Source organism: Caretta caretta, chromosome 3 (assembly GCF_965140235.1).
Source record: "Caretta caretta isolate rCarCar2 chromosome 3, rCarCar1.hap1, whole genome shotgun sequence".
Taxonomy (NCBI): Eukaryota; Metazoa; Chordata; order Testudines; family Cheloniidae; genus Caretta; species Caretta caretta.
The window spans coordinates 195666752-195687668 of record NC_134208.1 but is presented as its reverse complement, the minus strand read 5'-3'; the positions used below and the strand labels follow the sequence as shown (position 1 = coordinate 195687668).

The window sequence follows — 20917 nt, the reverse complement described above, 5'->3', positions numbered from 1 at the left end:
GCACTGGCAAGTCATCAAAGTCTCAGTCCTAAGGAACGTACAATCTAGAAATACAATGTGCTGGTGAAGGGTGAAGACTGAATGGTGACAAGAAGCGAAGTGACGTGGGAACCCTTTTAACTAGAGTAGAACCTCAGAATTACGAACGTCTCGGGAATGGAGGTTGTTCGTAACTCTGAAATGTTTGTAGCTCTGAACAAAACATTACGGTTGTTCTTTCGAAAGTTTACAACTGAACATTGACGTAATACAGCTTTGAAACTTTACCATGCAGGAAAAAAAATGCTGCTTTCTCTTTATTTTTTTAGTACTTTATGTTTAATACAGTACTGTACTGTTTTGTTTTGTTTTTGTTTTTGTTTTTTGGGGGGGGGGGCTCTGCTGCTGCCTGATTGAGTACTTCCAGTTCCAAATAAGGTGTGTGGTTGACAGGTCAGTTCGTAACTCTGAGGTTCTACTCTACAAGATTTTACTAGGCCTCATGGAAGAATTATGTTTGCAGAAGGAAGGAGGAGGAGAACAAGAGGGAAGAGTAGCAGACTAGGGCTACAAAGTGAGAGTACTAAGCACAAGGACCCAAGTGGAAGACGACACACTGATGTGAGGGAAGGAAATGAAGGAGTTCTGCAGCTTGGATTGAGTGAAAAGAGATAAGAGAGGTTTAGGGGTCAGAAGCTAAACTGTGTAGGCCTTAACAGTAAAAACAAGGAACTTAAATTCAGTTTGGATGCATGGGTTTTATAGAACAGGATGCTATATTTATGACACTGTACACTGTTACTACTAAACATGTCAAAACCCACATGAAAGAAAATTCCCTTAATTGAGGGTTACGTGTGTGAAAATCCACAAAAGTCCAGGGAGGGAAGCTACTAGTGATCTCAATCTCAAAAGACTTAGAGCTCAGTTTTGGATGATTGTTGTAATGATATCCTTATGGAGGTCCTCCCGCACCAGGCTCCATGCCCACTCCTTTCCCTTCCCCTCCCCCACAAAAAAAGTGGCAATAAAGCACTGAGAACCTTCAAACATGCTGAACACCTCCCTACCAATCTGGAGTGGCGAATGGGACCGGAGCAGATCACATGCAAAGGAAGCACCCATCTCTCTCGGCTACAGAGCGCCATCGTAATTCCACCCAGAATGTGGTTTCATGACCAGCACGGGAAATTGGTAGGGGGGTTATCTAACACAGGTACAATTTATCCTCTACTGATATATTGCCTTCTGGCAAGTAAATTTATTCCTTAAATGTATCTCTCCCCAAATGACCATTAATTTGGAGAAGCCATGATCAGCATTGTTAAGGACTGTCTCAGGTCATATTTATTTATTAACTGAATAGATATGATCCTGCAATCCCAATTTTGACAATTGAGTATGATGGCAAATGTATTGCCCACAAAGGTTCATCCCTTTAACAGATAGAGGATTATTTAAACAAATACCCTATTTCACATGATGTGCACCACAAAATGAGCTTCCTGACAACTGAAAACTGGGACCCTTTGACAGGTAATTTTCAGCATCCTGTATAAGATTTTATTTGGCATGGATTGATGCATCCTTGATCTCCTTACTTCTTGTTGCTAATTTTACATGACTTAGAGTGACTTTCACTGCCAGAGGTATGGAGCTAGGCACTAGCATCCTGAATGTTTACAGGATATTATAATACACCCTCATGCAAAGACCCAGTACCCAGCTAGGCATCTCCACAAAAGATCTAGAGGGCAGGGAAAGAAATATTCTCTCCACGGCCACCCTGCAGAGAATACTTCAACCCAATAACTTTGAAGGAGCTTTCCTTGGCCTCAGTGCATCATCATGGGAGAGGACCTGTGCAGCAGAAGATTCCGTAGGCCTGTCTCTTCCTTGATTCCTATGAAGTCATTGCTCTAGGTGGCTGTGCAGGGAATTCCTGGGCAGCTGTATCTTTGCACCTTGCAGTAGGTCACCTGTCCTGACCCACTGCTCTGTGCCGCTGTGCAGGGGATCCCCTTCAGAGCTGTGATGCAATAAGCATGTAGTGCCTGCGTGGCCCACAAATCCAGTTCCTTCAACTCTCCCTTGCCTTAATGGTTCAGATTCCATGAGACTGCTAAGGAGGCGGGTGCTGGATGTGTCCCTTGAGGCATAATTTGGAAGGGTATTACCGTTTAAACAAAAAGTATTTTTAATGGAAAATCCAGAAGACTTTTAATTTAATGGAGTTGTTCTTGTGATGGGTGTTTGTTAGATGAACCTTACTGTAGGGAAAGAGTTCTCCAAACAGGCCAGCCAAGAACTTACACATCTGGTTATCTATAAATCAGGGCTCGAAAGAAAGTGAATGTGGTCCCAGGGTGGTGCATTTCAGTTCAAGCCACTGCTGAAACAAGCCATGCAGGTAAACAACTAAGAAACCCCATTAACAGTCAACAGGGTCACATATATGATGTTAAAGCGCAGAAACAAACTACAACAAAGTCCATTTATTTATGCAGAAGGGACGAGCGAGCTATCAGCATGCACTTTACAGACAAACAGGAGGCACGCAGGGTGACCAGATGTCCCGTTTTTATAGGGAGAGTTCCGTTTTTGGAGACTTTTTCTTATATAGGCGCCTATTACCCCCCATCCCCATCCTGTTTTTTCACAGTTGCTATCTGGTCACCCTAACTAAACACCTGTGGCAAAGAGCTTACATCCTTAGCAGTTTATAAAAAGAGGGAGGTAATGCAAGGGGCAGCAAGTGACTGAGCCGTAAGGTTATTCTGACATTTTGCAAGACAGTGATTATTCATGATCTGTTTTGCTAACATTTCCTTGTGGAGGGGACAAGGATTTACAGGCCTCGTATTTCACAGAGGACTTGTTCTGAGTTAAGGGTGGAGGCCCCTTTGGAGGGGAAGATTCCGATCACAGGGAAGATGGTGCAGAGATGCGAGGGACATAATAAAGCATCTACTTGTCCAGCTTGGGCATGACAAAGATAGCAAACAAAATACCAAGAGCACAGAGCCGGGCTGGGGCTAAACTGTGCAGCCTGAAGGTAAGAATATGCTGCTTAAAACGGGTGGAGAAGGCACTCCAAGACAGCGAAAGGATTTGAAGAGGGGCTAGACCTGACTAGAACAGCAGGGAGCAGACATGATTTTTGCAGCAGCACTTTGGATGGATTAAAGGGGGCCGAGGTGACAGCCTGGGAGGCCAGGGATGGGGAAGATCACAGTAGTGCAAGCAAACTACGATCGGGTTTGGACGACGGTGTTAGCAGAGAGAACGGAGCGGAACGAAGAGAGTTTGGAAATGGTCTGGAGAAGATACAGCAGGATTCAGCAACAGCATCGATGGGCGGGAGGGAGTCAAAAAACAACACTGAAGTTGCAAGCCTTTTTTCACAGCGTTAATTCAGCTAAGAAACACTGAATCAAATGGGTCTGAACAATGGACTATTCATTGGGTGGGGGGGGGGTGTTGTTCCCCTCAACCAAGTAAACTATTGTCCAGAGATTTTAAATATTTTTTTTTAATTGCAGAGGGTGAATCACTGCCTGATAATTTTGTTCAGAACTGCTGCCCTTACACCCAGTCACAGCACTGTGTGTTCATTACAGGTTTCTGGTGACCATAGGGTAATCACTATCTGTGTGAGTAAATAACCATGACTAAAAAGTGACACCCCCACCCCTGGCATGTGGAAGCGTAGTCAGAGTGATGCACAAAAGGCTGCTAAATTTTAAAATGCAGTTCTACCCTGGAAATTGACTGTGTTTAAATAAATTAAAAAATAAAATAAAGGCACCCTCTTACTCAACAGATGCTTCCTCTGTGGGTCTCATCATCGCTGATCACTTCAACAGCAGGCTTTTTGCTACCACTGCCTTTGACATTGCAGCTCTAGGAGAATGAGCCGGACTCTGTGTTCTAACTTGTCCATCACCAACAGGTGTTCAGGAAGTTCTATTCAGAGGTTGCTTTCACTGACAGCCATGCAACCCCACTGAAGAGACTGACTGGAACAGAGGGCAGAATTCGGCCTGCAGAATCTTTCTTTCTGATGTCAAGAGCTGGACAGACCCTAGCGTGGCTTTCAGAGCCCATGATGAGGATGTTGGGCTGGCTATTAGAAAAATACATCATTGTGCCTAGAAAGTATGGTGGCTGGCTCTCTCTGAATACTTAAGGTAGGCTTTCTGCTTGCAAAATGAGCACCCTTGGTATGGAATTCAAAGAGGAACAAGGAACCCCACAGTGACATTTCTACCTTGCAGGTGGGAACCACACTAGTTAGGGGCAAACCTCAGAAGGCTCCGTGCAGATAAACACCTAAGGTCAAACCAGAACATTTAGCCACCACGCTGTCACATCCACAATCACATGGCCTCAGGGGGTGCTCTAAGATGGATGTGTCTCAGCCACAATCCTCCCATGAGCAGCCAGCCCAGCATACTGGGGAACATGATATCCTGCTTATCCATTCACCACCACCCCAGCCCCTGTGCGTGGCCTCCATGCCTTTGGGGCTAGTATGGGGATGCGGCCCCACCTCCTCTAGGTTCCCAGGAGCATAGGGAGGGACCAGTCCTTGTGCTCTGCAATTGCGAGAGGCATTTGCATCATCCGTACAAGGGGGGAGGAAGGCAAGGCTGCTTGTCCTTCCCTTCCCTGCGCACGCATACACACACACACACACGCACAAGGACCTGTCAGTCTGGCCAACCTGTATTCAGAGATTAATAAGGCCAGAAGGCACCATTATGATCTTCTGTGCTGACCTCCTGCATGACACAGGCCACAGAACCTCACAGTTTGTACATCAAGCCCATAACTTGTTTGTGCTATGGCATATCTGTTAGAAAGCAATCCAAGTCTCAATATCACTCTCCCTGAAAGCTTCATGTCTGCAGAACTGTAGTGGAAATCACCTGGGCAAGGGGCTGGCTCAAAGTTTTTAGTATTTCTTGCTTCTGCGGAAGTCAGAAATACCATAAGAAGAGCCTCTCTAGTTGGTATTTCATCACTACTACTTCCACCAGGAACCAGGAGTTACTTCTATGCATTGCTAAAATGATCCTTTTAAGCAAGTTTCAGAGTAACAGCCGTGTTAGTCTGTATTCGCAAAAAGAAAAGGAGTACTTGTGGCACCTTAGAGACTAACCAATTTATTTGAGCATGAGCTTTCGTGAGCTACAGCTCACTTCATCAGATGCATACTGTGGAAACTGCAGCAGACTTTATATACACACAGAGAATATGAAACAATACCTCCTCCCACCCCACTGTCCTGCTGGTAATAGCTTATCTAAAGTGATCATCAGGTGGGCCATTTCCAGCACAAATCCAGGTTTTCTCACCCTCCACACAAATTCACTCTCCTGCTGGTGCTAGCCCATCCAAAGTGACAACTCTTTACATAATCAAGTCGGGCTATTTCCTGCATAAATCCAGGTTTTCTCACATCCCCCCCACCCCAAGTTTAAATCCAAGTTAAACCAGAACATCTGGGGGGGGGAGGTAGGAAAAAACAAGAGGAAACAGGCTACCTTGCATAATGACTTAGCCACTCCCAGTCTCTATTTAATTTATATTAATTAATAATATTAATATAAAGTAATATTAATTTACTATTAATTTAGGCTTAAATAGAGACTGGGAGTGGCTAAGTCATTATGCAAGGTAGCCTGTTTCCTCTTGTTTTTTCCTACCCCCCCCCCCCGATGTTCTGGTTTAACTTGGATTTAAACTTGGAGAGTGGTCAGTTTAGATGAGCTATTACCAGCAGGAGAGTGAGTTTGTGTGTGTATGGGGGTGGGGGGGATGTGAGAAAACCTGGATTTATGCAGGAAATAGCCCGACTTGATTATGTAAAGAGTTGTCACTTTGGATGGGCTAGCACCAGCAGGAGAGTGAATTTGTGTGGGGGGGTGGAGGGTGAGAAAACCTGGATTTGTGCTGGAAATGGCCCACCTGATGATCACTTTAGATAAGCTAATACCAGCAGGACAGTGGGGTGGGAGGAGGTATTGTTTCATATTCTCTGTGTGTATATAAAGTCTGCTGCAGTTTCCACGGTATACATCTGATGAAGTGAGCTGTAGCTCACGAAAGCTCATGCTCAAATAAATTGGTTAGTCTCTAAGGTGCCACAAGTACTCCTTTTCCTTTTAAGCAAGCCAACCAAACTTCAGACTGTTTAGCTGAAGCTTTGCAGGAGAAAGCTCAGCTCTGTTCTTTTTTTAAAATCCAAACAGCTCTATCCAAGAAGAGTCTTGGGAACACTGGAAATGACAGAACACCACTTCTTACATTTTGTCTTTCACACAGAAATGCTGTGGGCTTCATTTAGCTCTGGAATACACTGCCAGCACAGGGGCCCATCAGAGGAATGTCAGCCTGATTTGGGAGGGGAGGGAACGGGGGGGGGGAGATTATGCACTATTAAATGCAACTTGTACAAATGTAGTCTGTGCATATTATATATTGCACGTACAGTTTGCACACAAAGAACATACCTGTTACTCAGGAGAGATGTGAAGGCAGATGAAGTGATAGTATATAAAACTGTCCAAATCATCTAGGTTACTATTTTCATATACACATTATATATAATTTTATATGGTTTCATATTTAGGGTTAATGTAGTTTACAGAATTTCTTAATACACCAGTCAGACATTGTGAATGACTATGGTTTCGGGACTGACATATTGGAAGTGTCAACTAAGCGCCAAGAAATATACCATTAAAAACACCACTTCAACTCTTCAAAAATTCCCTGGGTAACTGGTTGTGCCTGGAGTCACCCTTTGTGGTCCCTGGCCATGAGTCCCATGGCTTTCCAGGTCCCGCTAACATTGATCTGAGCTTTCATTATAAGCGGGGCGGGGGGCTTCTACCTCTTTTCATTGTGAAAAGAGCCTTCAAAATGTGAATGGAAGGCTAGGGCTGAAAGGACAACAAAACAACTAGCCCCCCCCCAAGTCATTCATAGTCCCAATCACATGGATAATGGTCCATTTAAAATCAGAGAGTTAAATTTGGGTCCCCACCATCCTCTCCCCAAAAGAGCCATCTCACTGGATTACCAAAATAGCTAGGAGTGACCCCAGCTGTGCAGAGAATGCCTGCTTGCAATACTTAGGCTATGCAAAATACACAAAGGCAGATAACTACACTTCCCAGGGCTGCTCTCCTCACAGCCTTGCCAGTATGCCTGCACCACAGATTTTCTTCTGTCACCTACCCACACCGAGGACTTCTCCAATTCCCTCCATCAAAAGGTGCAGAGGGAGAACGATTCACAGGCTGGCTTGCAGAGCCTGGCCTGCCCTTCAGAAGCACTACAATCCCCCCCAAAAGCTACTGCTCCCTTCTCCCTCCATGCAGCCACCAACATACAGAAGAGAAGGAATAATGCAGGGGACAGGAGGGATAGGGTCAGGGAAGAGAACTACTGGTGGAGGAAAGACCAAGAGAAGGCATAGAGGAGATATGAAGGTGAAGTAAGACAGGTGGCTGAGGGGAGAAGACTGGTGGGTGGAATGAAAGAGAAAAAAAAAAACACACTGAAGTTAAGAATTAGAGGGAGGACATGGCCAATTCAGAAAATAAAAAGGGGGTAGGGGAGACTATTTTATAGACAGAAGAAACCATCAAACATTTTAAAAGGATGAAGTTAGCTTGAGGAAATACACTTACCTTGAAAATGATTACAAGAAAGATATACCAATAGAGAGAGACAAGTGGAGGATAGGAAGAGGATGGGAAAATAAGGAGGGAACAAACACAGAATCAGAGTTATTTTTGCCTTCACTCACACAGGTGCAACTCTCCTTAAAGTTCATGTTTAAGTGAGACAGGATTTGGGCCCCATATTTGACAGTCCCAGCAGACTAGGATTAGTGTCCCCCTCCCCCCCAAAAAAAGAATATTTTAAGAATGCCTCTGACAAACCCTCCATCACAAGCAAGGACATGCAGTATCTAGACTATGCTCACCGAGTTTAAAATCAGATTACCAGACTCAAGGTACCAATCCACCCACATTTTCACACATGATCAGTTCAAATTATTTCAGCTGAACATTTTTATTTATCAAAGACATTTTTACTTGTCGGTTAAACATTGTAGTAACAAAATTTCTAAAAAGCATTGCACTGTCCCCTGCGAAACAAAAATAAGGTTCCCCAGTTCACGTACCGGTACTGCGCTTTGCCTCCAAACTCCATGAAAGTCTGGCATGTACTTCCCTTTCAGACATCATACTTCTCAAGGACAGACTTATAGAAAAGATGCACTATTTCCCTTACATCATATGTACATGGACTGAGGGGCAGACGAAAATGGCTGTGTGAATGTCCTGTGTGCTGATGAAGCTGCGAGCAAATGTCTTCGCTCTTTCTGTTGTAATATGATACCTGGCTTTCGTGATCATTCCAGCTCTTGAATTAGGAATGGAAAATGTGAAAGCTCTTTCACAGCAAAGGTTTAGGGACAAAAATCTCCATGCTACTTTCTTACATTTGCTTTACGATGGACTTTAACACCTGTGATAGGTACATGCGTGTGCACACATGCACACGCGCACACACACACACACACACAGAGATCTGTGTGCAAAGGCCACCAACCACTAAACCTCTCTCTTATTCTGTGGTTCTAGTAATGCCTAAGTTTCCCTGAATTTATTTCAAGTGCCATATTTTTAAAGGTGGTCTCCCCAGCTTTGCTGTTGCAAGTTGCAATTTTGTGAATGCAAAAAAAGCATTTAAACAAATAGCTACAACTAGCTAGTTAATGTTGCAAATCAGAGAGTTAGATATCTAACTGCCAATAGCTGCTTCTGCAAAAACTGTTCCTGTAGTTGACTGCAAGAGTAAAATGAGAGGCTGAGTTGAGATCCCTACAAAAATGTTGTTCTACATTTAAAAAAATAAATAAATAAAAAATCCCTTCAGTACATGCGTGCAAGCGAATCAAGGCATCTTCATGCACATTTGCTTCTTTATGTACCCTCTCATAGAACTGGAAACTTTAATTCCCTAATAAAGTATATGTTTTGTAAGGATTTACAGTCACTATACTTTGCAATATAAATCTAAATGCTTGGCTTCCACAGACAGTTGTGCATTGGTGAAAGATACTGTGTAGTCGCCTGCTCCAAAGGAGAAACTTTCTTGCTGAGTGTTGTGTTAAAGTGATTTCAGTTAAACAATTATACAAGTTGCCAAGCATTATTGTAACATGCTGCAAGGCTTTTGATGGCAACATGATTTAATAGTTTGGGGCGGGGGGCACAGCCCCACAATCCTGCTGAATCCATCATAATAATTCTTGATGTCAGATTACCTTTTTCTAAAGTAATAGCAGCAAAAGTATCTTTTTTCCCCTCTGTTCTGATAGAGCCTTCCCATTTAGGCTCAAGGTCTATAGGAAAACAGGAAAATGGTTCAATATGGGTCAAGAAAACTTGGTAGTTCTTGAGATTAGCATACTGATCGCTTCCTCCTAGAGACAGAGGTTTACGTTTAGCTCAGGAGGCAAATTTCTGCATGCCACACAGGGAAGGAAAAGTAAATTATCAAATGATCATTGGCTAATGATGCACTAAAAGCCACAACTAGTTAATACAGCATCAAGTCAGTCATCTGAAGCCATCAAAAGATGCAAGCAGATTAAATTACAGAAGCAGGGCCAAATTCAGAGGAAGACAAAGATGGTATAATTTCACCTTCTTCCACAAAAGTTTAAGAGCATTCATTTTTCTGTCTGCAGCGTTGTTGTTATAACCATGTTGATCCCAGAATATCAAAGAGCAGGTAGATGTGGTCATCTCTTTTATTGGACCAATTTCTGTTCAGGAAAGAGACAAGCTTTTGAGCTACTCAGAGCTCTTCTTCAGGTCTGGCAGATCTCTTCATTTTTCTGAACAGCTGAGAGATTTCTAAAACTACAGCTACTGTGCATATGGAATTTAGTGAAACCATCATGGATCATCATAAATGTTTACATTTGTCAGTGTGGTGGGAAATAGGAGTTCATTATGGAAATTAATAATGAAAAATAAAAGCCTTCCCTCTGACCTAAACATTAGGGCAAGGGTATCCTAGCCTGCTGGGTCCCAAACTGTGGTTTGTGGAGCGTTGGCTGGTCACATGTTGCTAGCTTTCTATCTCATTTCCAGCAGCTTCTACAGATGCCAAGACTCTTCATTGCAAAGAAGAGCTGGCAGACTAGTAAAAGCAGCTAGAGGAAAAAGGAGGAGGAGGAAGCAGACTGGCTGTCTCCAATAGGAGCACCGGAGGGCAGAACTGCACTGCCCTCAGGCACCACTAGCATGACTGGAGCGGCTAACCACCGGTAAAGGAATAATAACCGGGGAGAAAGGAATGAGGTAGCAAGATATTTTGTCTTGGGGAGAAGGGGTAGAAGAGGGCCAGGTCACTGGGCAGCATCTTGAGAGAGAAGAAGAAGAATGGAGCCAAAGAGAGGAGAAAAGTGTGGTCAAGTAACAGAGAAGCATGTGCAAGAAAGAAGGGAAAGAATCACAGAGTAGATGGGAGGAGAGGAGAAGAGATGAGTAGACACAGTGTGAGCAACTTCTTTTTCCCCAGATGGGACTGACCAAAATAAAGATGCTAAAATGCTAAAATGTAGACACACTTTCCTAATATTACTTTGCTATGTAGACAGTTGTTGTAGTTGAGATGGTTCACAAGACAAATCTCTTTATTCAGATATGGTCCAAACCATAAAAAACAAAACAAAACAAAAAAACCAACCCTCATCCCAGTCTCCTAGTGCTAAAGAGTTACACGTTATGCTGTGTCTATCTTCACTGTAGTGCCATGGTAGCAGTTCTGCAGGTAACACAGAAGCAGTCCTATTGCTTCCAGCATGACTTCCCAAATACTCTCACCCCCTGCCTGTGGCCAGGAAAGAGACTTGCCCTGCAGTGTCATTTGCACCTATATCCTAAACTTTACCTGCATCCGTAGCCAGACATCTAAATCTTTGATACCACAGTGCTGGTTTCTGCAAAGCTCTGCTCCTCTAAACGCTGAAGGTTTTTGAACATGGATATATGAACTAAGATTTGCTATTACATAGATTTATAAAAGGCGATTGTCTAGACCCATTTTACATGATTTAGATAAAGAGACATTTTCCGCATTCCAGGGAACATATACTCCTTTTCCTTCTGTATTTATTGGGCCAACCTCTGTGAAATGGGGGAACAGCCAGAAGGCCAATCATGGAAAATTCTTTTACAGGCCTGGACAAATATAGCCAGAATCAGGCTCAGACAGGTCTCTGGTGAATGCCAGCTGCTGAGAACACGCTGGACCCAGTTTCTGTGAGCTCTCCTACTGGGACAAAACAAAGCAGACAGATCCCTGCTGAGCACAGGTGCCATGGTGGCAGCATACACGAAGAGGCCATCTTTGAGAGAGCCAGATTCTAGACCACGCACAGCTTTACACACCATAATAACTGGTCCCTTGAATTTTTCCCAGACATAGATTGGCAGCCAAAGTAAAGTATGGAGGACAGGTGTAAGATGCTCCGGCCAACATGCCCTCTTCCCAAGGTGGGCAGCTGTGTTCTACAATAGCAGCTCTTCTGGGACAGGCCCAGACAGAGTGCCCTGCCTCTCTTCAGAAAGAGAGGCAAGACAGCATTTGACAGAAAATGTTGCAAAATGTTGGCAGGCCAAAAGATGAAGAGGGGCATGTCCTGGGTCACTAGAGAGCGGGAATCCAATAGAAGTGACTGTGATTCCCTTTGATAACAGGTAGGCAGATAAATCATCTGGGAGTGCACTCAGTGACCCTGCAAATTTCTCAAAAATTTCTCCTCTGTCAACACGCTTCACCTCTCTCTTACCTGGGCGGTGCCAAAGCCCACTAGATTTCACGCAAGTCACCATCTCCATCAGACACTCCACTTAGGTAGGTGCCTTAGGCAGACACTAAGTGAGCAGGGAAAAGCTCAAACTGGGCCTGATGGGATGGGGACAGAAAGAGGAACGTTGTCAGTATATCGATAACACCTCAGCATGTTCACACATACACATCAGCAAGAGAGCAAGACCAAACCCTTCAGGACTCCAAACAAAGTATCCTCATGGCACAGGATGGTAAAAATGTCCCATGCTGCAATTACATTTCCTTTAATGCATGGCCTCTACATACCCCTCTCCTGCTTCATCTGTCACAGTTCATTAGAAACTCACAGTGACCTGCTAGGATGATTCAGGGAGAGGGGCCCTTTTGGGCCTAGAGGATGATTGTGGACAATGGATTCATAGTGTCCCACTAGGAAACACCCTGGTCTAGAGGCAGCATGTCCTAAACTCACTAGGACCCATCAGTCTTCAAGAGCAGACCATCTTGAGAGGCCCTCTGCAGGGTCAGAAGGCTGGAAAGGCTTTTAGCTTGGGCTGGAAGAGATGGTGCTCAGATCACGCAAGTTCCTTATACCCCCAGCATCATACTGTAAAAATCAGGTCCAGAGCGTATCCACTTCCACAATTAGAATCAACAGTCACACGGGATGACCTCAAGAGTGACATGAAAGTCATGTTTCCACGGCATGCATCCGATGAAGTGAGCTGTAGCTCACGAAAGCTTATGCTCAAATAAATTGGTTAGTCTCTAAGGTGCCACAAGTCCTCCTTTTCTTTTTGCGAATACAGACTAACACGGCTGCTACTCTGAAACATGAAAGTCATGAGATGCCAGGTCACTGAGCTAAATATATTGTCTGCACAAAGCCCCCCAGGACAACCAGTCTTGGTGACACCAGTACAAGCACCAGTCTGCCAGCTTAAATAGGAAGCCTGTAAGGGACAGGGGTATGCACCAATAAGATGCCCAGCAGATTGTCACAGGAGTTGCACTTAAACAACAACTTCGATCTTGGTATGAGGCATTTTCTACATGTAGGGCCAGATGGAAAAAGCAATAGAAAATGGATGGTGCTGTGAAGGAGATGGTTTACTTGTAGTTCATCTGCAGAACTACCTTTAAAACAATATGAATGTATTTTATCAGGCCATTTATGCCAGGATATTTAGAATTGCTGCTGGGGACTGGAATCTTGTAGACACATCAGACTAACAAAATGCTTGTTTTTATAAAAACACCGTTGTATCAAGGTTATATTGTTTGAAAACAGTTCAAAACATGCAGTTTCAAATCACAGTTTATTTGTAAAATGTGTATATCAAAAGAAAAAAACCCAGAGCTTTGGAATTTTCATAGATCTACGCAACACGAACACAATGGTCAGCAGGATTTACTGCATTCGGAAGAATACTTGGAAGCACTGGGTGGGGTGCCCCAACATATGCTGACCACTGCTACTGAGGGATGTAAAATAAAAGTGAGGCCAGGAAATGGGTGGGGAGGGGCAAATAGTGAATGACATGGCCATGGTCAGGAAATGCGCTTGGCAAGAGGGGTGGAAAACAGAGCTTTACAGGAGTAAAACAACCACCACAAAACAGAAGGAGGAGGAGGAGAATTGCCAGCTATGGAGAATTGGGAATGGTGCCATTTGACGGCACATAATGACCAGCAGTTGCTTGGTGCTGGTTAAGGCCTGGTATCATGTGATCTGTGCTCAGATAAAAGGGAGTAAAGGAAAAGAAAGACTAAAAGACACATTTATACTAAGGTAATAAAACAGTTAAAATTAGGAAGTTGGAGCAAACACCTCTGCCAACAGCAGTACATTGGAAACAATGGATTTCTATAGAGGGTTAGTTTTGCAGTAAAGGCAGCCACCAGCAAACTGTATTCTAACAAGCAAGTTAGCTACAAAACTGTCCCTTTACAAGGCAGAGCTGAAGTAATACATCATCCTAAAAAAGGGGAAAGTATCTTCTGAGAAGGGAATAAAGTAAGAGATCAGAGTGCAGAGCACTGTACCATTTTGACACCAACAGATGGCTCAGTAAGTCCCAAGAACACCATCAAAATCATCCTGCTGCATCTGAATGCCACGTCCAGTGAAAGCAAGTAGACAGCCTGTGCAGGAGTTATGCCCTCTTAAATGAGAGAGTGCCTAAGTAATGTAGGTCAGAAACTGGAGCAACAACAGGGAAAAAGAACAGTAAGAGAGTCACTTGAAGGGATGCTCTTGAGTGTATTTTCTAGTTCCCAAGATAAGGAGTTATCGAATGACAAACACTGTTTAGAAATCCAGTGGGATCTCCAAGATGCAAGCATAACCAAACTATCCCCCTCATACTCACTCCTGGTGTCTTCTTATAGGATGTGGTTCTTTACAAATACATGATGAGAAAATCTCTGCCCCAAAGAACCTACAATCTAAACAGAAACGACAAAGGGTTGGAGAATGGGAATATTATTAATGGGGAATTGAGGCTGAAAAATTAAGTCACTTGCTCAAGCTCACACAGCAAGTGTGTGTGACAGATCTGGGAACTGAACTCAGGTCTCCAGAGCCCCAGTCTAGTAGTGCCTTTAGTACAAGACCATTCTTTCGCTCCTTATTGTCTCAATCAATTAGACTTCAAATTCTTCACGGCAGGAATCAATCCTTTTATTTATTCTGTGAGGTGCCTAACATTGTTGGGTGATGTAAAAATTAACATTTTCCCTTAAAAAACACTCATCTTACTTGGAAGGTAGGAAAACGTGCTGTCCTATTATTTAGGGCAGCAGAAAGAAGAACATCAGGCATACATAGTACAGAAAAGAGTAAGAGCAAGTACACAGTCTCATGGAGGCTAACTGAAAGCTCCTTGAGACATTACAAATCAGTGATATTTGCACAGCATTTTGTAAATATAAAACAAATAATAAGCATTAAATATTAGGGATTCATCTTAAATCAAGCCTAAGAATGTCTTAATCTGAAGGAATATTTCTGGTGCTGAGCATTTAGAAACTGAGGATTTTGCACATTAGTTTTTGCAAAACACAGTACAAAATCCGGTTTCAGAGTAACAGCCGTGTTAGTCTGTATTCGCAAAAAGAAAAGGAGTACTTGTGGCACCTTAGAGACTAACCAATTTATTTGAGCATGAGCTTTCGTGATGCATCCGATGAAGTGAGCTGTAGCTCACGAAAGCTTATGCTCAAATAAATTGGTTAGTCTCTAAGGTGCCACAAGTACTCCTGTTCTTTTCACAGTACAAAATGAATCATGAAGCTGGTTATTAGTGGAGTTAGTGGACCAACCATGTCAAAGGTTAGCTCATAGATGGGCAAGGCTAGAAGTGTTCATAAGGCTGGAGCTTTATAAACCAATGTGGTTCTTCACAGAGGGATCTTTTTGCCTAAGTGTAAATTAACCATTAACCATTTAAAATTACAGACAACATCCTTTGTGCACATATTCTGAGCACTCCATAATTGAAAGGTCAGTAAAACTTAACAAATGTTGTCCATTTGAAATACAATACTTTTAGGAGAATTGTTTTGACTTAGCCAGCTTTTTGGAACACAACATTTGACCTAACTTTGTGCAGCACACCAACAAAAGTAGATGTTTACAGCACACAGATAATATACATTTTTATATATTGTGGTTTGACAATCTTATTCAACATGTGTCTGATTTAACATGCTTATCTGATTTTCCAACTACTAAGAAAAAGAAAATACTTTGACAAGGATTAGCACTACGCAAATATTTTGTGATTACAATTTTTCAAAAGTTTGTTTAAATTGGCTCCTGAGGCACAGTAAGAGAGCCCTTCACAACGCAGTTTGGAGAGGACTGTAGTTTAAGAGTACTAGAGGATGTATTTGCTCTCCGGGCTCACAGGAATCCCATTTCACCCCCTCTAACTTCTATGAGTTGATCAGCACAGAGACAATGAATTTTACCTTCCCGGATGGTGCACAGAAAATTATGATGAGTGCTGTAGGTTAACACTCCTCAGCATACTCAGTTTCTGCCATCTGAAACCAAACAGAGTACTCACTACCTATAACTAGAGTCACCGGTTTATTTCAATGTTGCTTGCAAGTTATTTTTATAGGGACTTAATTATTTTTCTCTGGGTCTTGGCACTGCCAACTAATTATCCTGAGTAAAACCCTTGAGCGATGGCAGACTTGCAGTCATGCACCTGTATCTGTGATTAGGCGAAGGAGAATTGGACACCACTCACCCACCCTGACAGTGACACACACACACACACACACTCCCTCCTCCCCCCCCCCCCCCCCCTCCAGGCCTTGAGAAAGTTCTTGGATGAAATCCTGGCTGCACTGACTAGCAGTTGACTTCAGCCCATCCCCTCAATCCCATCCCCTTTACAGTTTCTTCAAAGATCATAAGATTAATATCATCTTATTAAGGTAAAGCTCCTATTTCAAAGGCTGGTGGTCACAAGAGCTGCACTAAACTCAGCAGCTTCAGACCACCTGAGTTTTGCTTTAATTTGCAAGTTTGAGTGAACCCAAAGCTGAACATGAAGCTTCCGAGTTTTGCCTGGTTTTGGTTCAAAACTAGAAACAGACACTGCATTTAACAAGTCCCAAGTTCACTCGAATTACTGCCAAAGATCACCAGGCCTTGTAATGAAAGCCAAAGCCCAGAAAGTTTTGTCCAGTTTCAGGTTTTGTAACAGAAATTTCCCTCTGCATTAGTCATTGCTTGTTTACCTTACATGTTGGGTGTGTGTGTGTGTGTGTGTGTGTGTGTGTGTGTGTGTGTGTGTGTGTGTGTGTGTGTGTAGTGTAAAGCATGTGTATTTCAAGTGGGAACCTATATCTCAAGTTCATATCACTACAAATATTCCTGTGCCCAAACAATTTCTAAACAAACAAAAAGAACAAAAATTGTGTCCTCATTTATATTCAAATCAAGGGCACTGCCTGGTTATAACCAAGGACAGAATTTGATCCACCGTGCAAAAGTTAAGTCAACTACAAAAATGGAAAGTGAACTAGCCCTCAGGGACTGGATGGCTCAAGGGACCCAAATGCAGTATAGAGCACCAGGTCACCTGTTTGAATCCAACCCAGATGGAAACCAAATCCCAGTTGCTGGCTTTCCCTAAGGATATTCAAAGTTAATTTTTGCCCCAGAGAATGTCTCAGAACTCACGTCTACAGCTGGCACTAACGGAGAACCTGGCTAGCAGCATACAATCAGAACAGCCAAAGTATGGATGGATTTGGAGACTAAGCAACTCTTATCCTCAGAGATAGTATACCTCAGCCTTAAGTTGAAGTGTCTGGCAGGACATGTTGGGGCAGCTCACATGGATGCTGCCTGGGCCACACCTGTTCTGTGGGTAAGCAGAGGACTTCAGTCTCCAAAACCCTTGGTTAATCTGGCTCCTTTCACGCTCACTTAAAACCAGGCATTATCAAAATAAATGTTTTATTGATAATAGATGAAAAAGGAAGGACTGAAAGGATTTGGCTGTAGCATTTATTAAGAGTGCATCCATGTATAACCTCTCTCACTCATTGATATAATCAACATCAGTCCTTACATTTTTACGGCTTACAGCCATACCTTGGGCTGTGATCTCCTCAGTTCTTGCAAGCTGAGCAGGGTGAGGTTGGGTCAATACATGAAAAAGAGAGAGACCTTCAGAGAAAAATCCAAGTGTTGCAGGAAATGGAGTAGGTAGGGATTCAATCATAGCACTCTTCTTCCCTCTGACTCAGTATTATTGAGCCAATGAGTATTTTTAAGATGAGATATTGAAAACCATGTCCTGACCACCTGAATATTAAAGATCTAGCAGTACTTTTTGCAAGAAAAAGCTCAGGTGTCCTGACCCTCTCTCAGTGTAGGTAACCGGTTTACTTAACTTCCCCATACACTTTCAAATAGCTACAATAAACTTCTCCACTTCCTGTCCTAAACTCTTATATGTTGCTGTACCATTAAACAGCTGCTGCATTCCACCCTAATGTGGATGCTTTTCATTAGCAAGTGAAATGATTTCTGTATGTGTATATGAATAGCTTGCAAAGTGCATTAGGATCCTTCATGATACACGATTCATTATAAATGTGTAATATTAGTTACTTTTGTTAGAATTGCAAACGCGACTGATTTCCGCATCTATGACCGACAAACAAATGCATTTAAACTAGATAAATAAAGTGCACAAGATACAGTTTTTTCCAGCTGTAATTCATTCAAAAGTTCTAAAACTTTATGTAAAAGCTAATGAGTTCATTTATGAGAGTTCCACGTGTCAGCTATCAAAATGATCGCTGTTACATTATGTCATCTGACAGTTCCTGCACTCCCTGCAAATTCGTCTTGATTTGAGATGGCACAAACTCTTGCAGGTACATTTTCCAAGGAATTATGTGGGATTCTAGCTGCACAACTCCCTTTGGAGCCAATGAGAGTCAGATAGCTAAAATCCCAAACAACTCTTTTGAAAATTTACCCCATGGAGCCATAGTCACAAAGCTTTAATAATGGGACTTTGTCAGGGAGATAGCTTTAAACAGTTACAGAAACTGTGAAAGAAAAATGTACAATAGCAATAACAGCAACTTGCTTTCTAATCTTTGTACTTTCAGCGACTTAAAGGTGTTTGGAGTTACTCCGAAATGTCTTCAATGTGACTATGTCTGGCATTCTACCCCAGGGAGAAAAGGGCACTCGCATAAAGTCTCAGCTTCTCCTTCATTAATATTTCCTGCAGATAAAGTTCAGATTTTTGTTATCCATGAATTTTTCAATTAAATGTTTTCAATTCCTCAGTCCATTGGGTTGCTTTTAATTAGACCTTGTGCCTGTGTCAGAAATTCTGGAGTTTAGTCTTCCATTGATCATGTAGTCTATCAGAAAATGTATCCTCCTAAAACATACATACAAAAATATAGGAGAGAGGGGGAAAAACCAAACCCAGCCCAGTTCTCTCCTACCAGAGCCATTCTGCATCACTGTCACACACATATGCTGTATGTATTTAGAAGAAAGATACAACAGGATTACGTACAGGGGTAATTTTGGTGAAATGTGGGGGGAAAGGAGAGATTAATATTCTAGTACAATTTAAGAAAAAGATGCCACCTCTTTTTAAGATGGAAAAAAAACATCTTAAAAAAAAAAGGCAAGTAACTTCACATCAGAAGAACATACACATCAACACTTCAAGCTAAAAAAGCTACAGATCCAAAGCAGAATGCTCTATGGCTATTCCCTGCACCCCCGTGTACCAGATGTACCATATAGTAATTGTCTAGGCAGCAAGATCACTACTTATTTTGGAGTTAAACTAACAAGCTTGGGCTAAATTCTGCCCTCAGATCCACACAAGCTTCTCCTGTTGACTTCAGTTGTACAACATGAAAGTGACCTTGTCCCACATCTGACTTAAGATTTTTTTCTTCATCTTTCTTTTCTTTTCTTTTTTTTAAAGAAACAGAAAAATAAAATAAATACACCTCAGGGTGCAAATGAAAAGCTGCAACTTTGTGCCAAAACATAGTTGAGACAGACACTTTAACTTGCCTGGAAAGGACACAGTCCACTTGAAATCTAGCCAAGTGGGGGAGGGGAGGAAGAGTTTACAAATTACTTTCAGCTCTATACCTGCTCCCATTGTCCCCTGCCAATTTTTGTGGTTTTACAATCACAATATTTCTATTTAAAAAAAAAAATTCTCTACCACTTGCCATGTGAAAGAGAGACACACACAAACAAGAAAACAGAACAGAGCAAAGGGTGGAACTAACTAGCTGCCACCAAAGCGTTATCGAAATTCTCAAAGTCAACAAGCTGAGAAAAGAAAAGGTTTTCCCTCTGATCTCTTTCAGTTACAGTAATTTTGGATATTACTTGTATCAAAAGTAGATAAAATATTTTTGGGCAAATGTGCGATTTAAAAAAAAACAAAAACAAAAACACTTGATCTCTTTCAAGCTAAAAAGATGTGCTGGGGGCCCAAAGAACCACCCTTCACCTAAAACAACAAAATAACCCCCCCCCCCCCCCATTCTGGAGAGGGTGTGTTATCACAGAAGCAGTTCTGTTGCTTTCTGCTGAAGTGTTTGGTTGGTGAAACCACACCCTCTGTTTGGCGCACTTCATATGCTGCTCCTCGCTCCCTCAGCAGGGCCCTGTGTTTGAGACGAGTACAGCAGAAAGGAAGTAAAAAGCTTTGGCCAGCAGCTGTTACTGCCGCTTACTCTCAGTCACTCACAGAAAGGGAAAGAAAAATGGTGAAGAGGCAGCAACTTGTTTTCTTTGTTGAGTCCTCCCCCCCCCCCAATCTATTATTCATTCAAATCGCCCTTGTTGTCACACTTTCCTGTTTTTAAGACATGGGTTCAAAGTCCTGCCTCAATATTGCTTCGAAGAAAAAAAAAATTGTCCATTTTAAATCAGCGTGATCATTTTTACAACAGAAATAAGTGAATCTTCAGGGGAGGAGACAAGAGTTTCAACTGAGCACTGTGAGATTTTGAACAGTAATGTTAACACTAGTCATAAAATCAGCCACCCATTTGCTCAATCACACAGACGTTAAGGGCCCGCACGATGTACCTAGCTGTCAAATTATTCAAATTCCTATTTGTGCTGCACAGGTCCATAAAACGCTGTTTCCTTCTGCTCTTGAATTTCCCCACCCTCCGGTTTGCCTTCCTGACTTCTTCCTCCCAGTCTGACTTCTGTGGCTTCCCCGCCAAGGGAGATCAGTAGATTTCCTGTGCCTGCCACTGCCCTTAAAAGGGCAGATCTGGAGGCGAGCAAGAGGGAGATCCTTTCCAGATTAAAAGACAGCATCAAGGTCAAGAATGATTACCTGGCTGCACAGACCTTCTCTTGGAGCTGGGATAGGGTACTTCATGGAGCCTTACTGTCAGGGCTAAGGTGGGAAGTGGGGTGACAGCATGGAGAAAATTCCTATCTACTTACTGCTCTGCAGCAGGGGAGACTCTGTGGCCCACTGGAAAAACGGAGTGGGGG

At 42.7% G+C, this 20917-nt stretch overlaps 1 protein-coding gene across 3 annotated transcripts in view; it reads right to left on the bottom strand.

Annotated features, from left to right (window-relative positions):
- Window positions 1-20917, bottom strand: part of SERTAD2 (SERTA domain containing 2) — a 99338-nt gene that overhangs the window by 49600 nt on the left and 28821 nt on the right. The window contains exon 1 of one of the 3 annotated variants that reach the window (XM_048842696.2): window positions 8183-8339. The exons of the other annotated variants lie outside the window; for them this stretch is intronic. Within the exon in view, the coding sequence (XP_048698653.1) occupies window positions 8183-8211 (29 nt within the window). The 5' untranslated portion in view covers window positions 8212-8339. Of the gene's footprint in view, window positions 1-8182; window positions 8340-20917 lie in introns of those variants that run through there. 3 annotated transcript variants of the gene reach the window in all.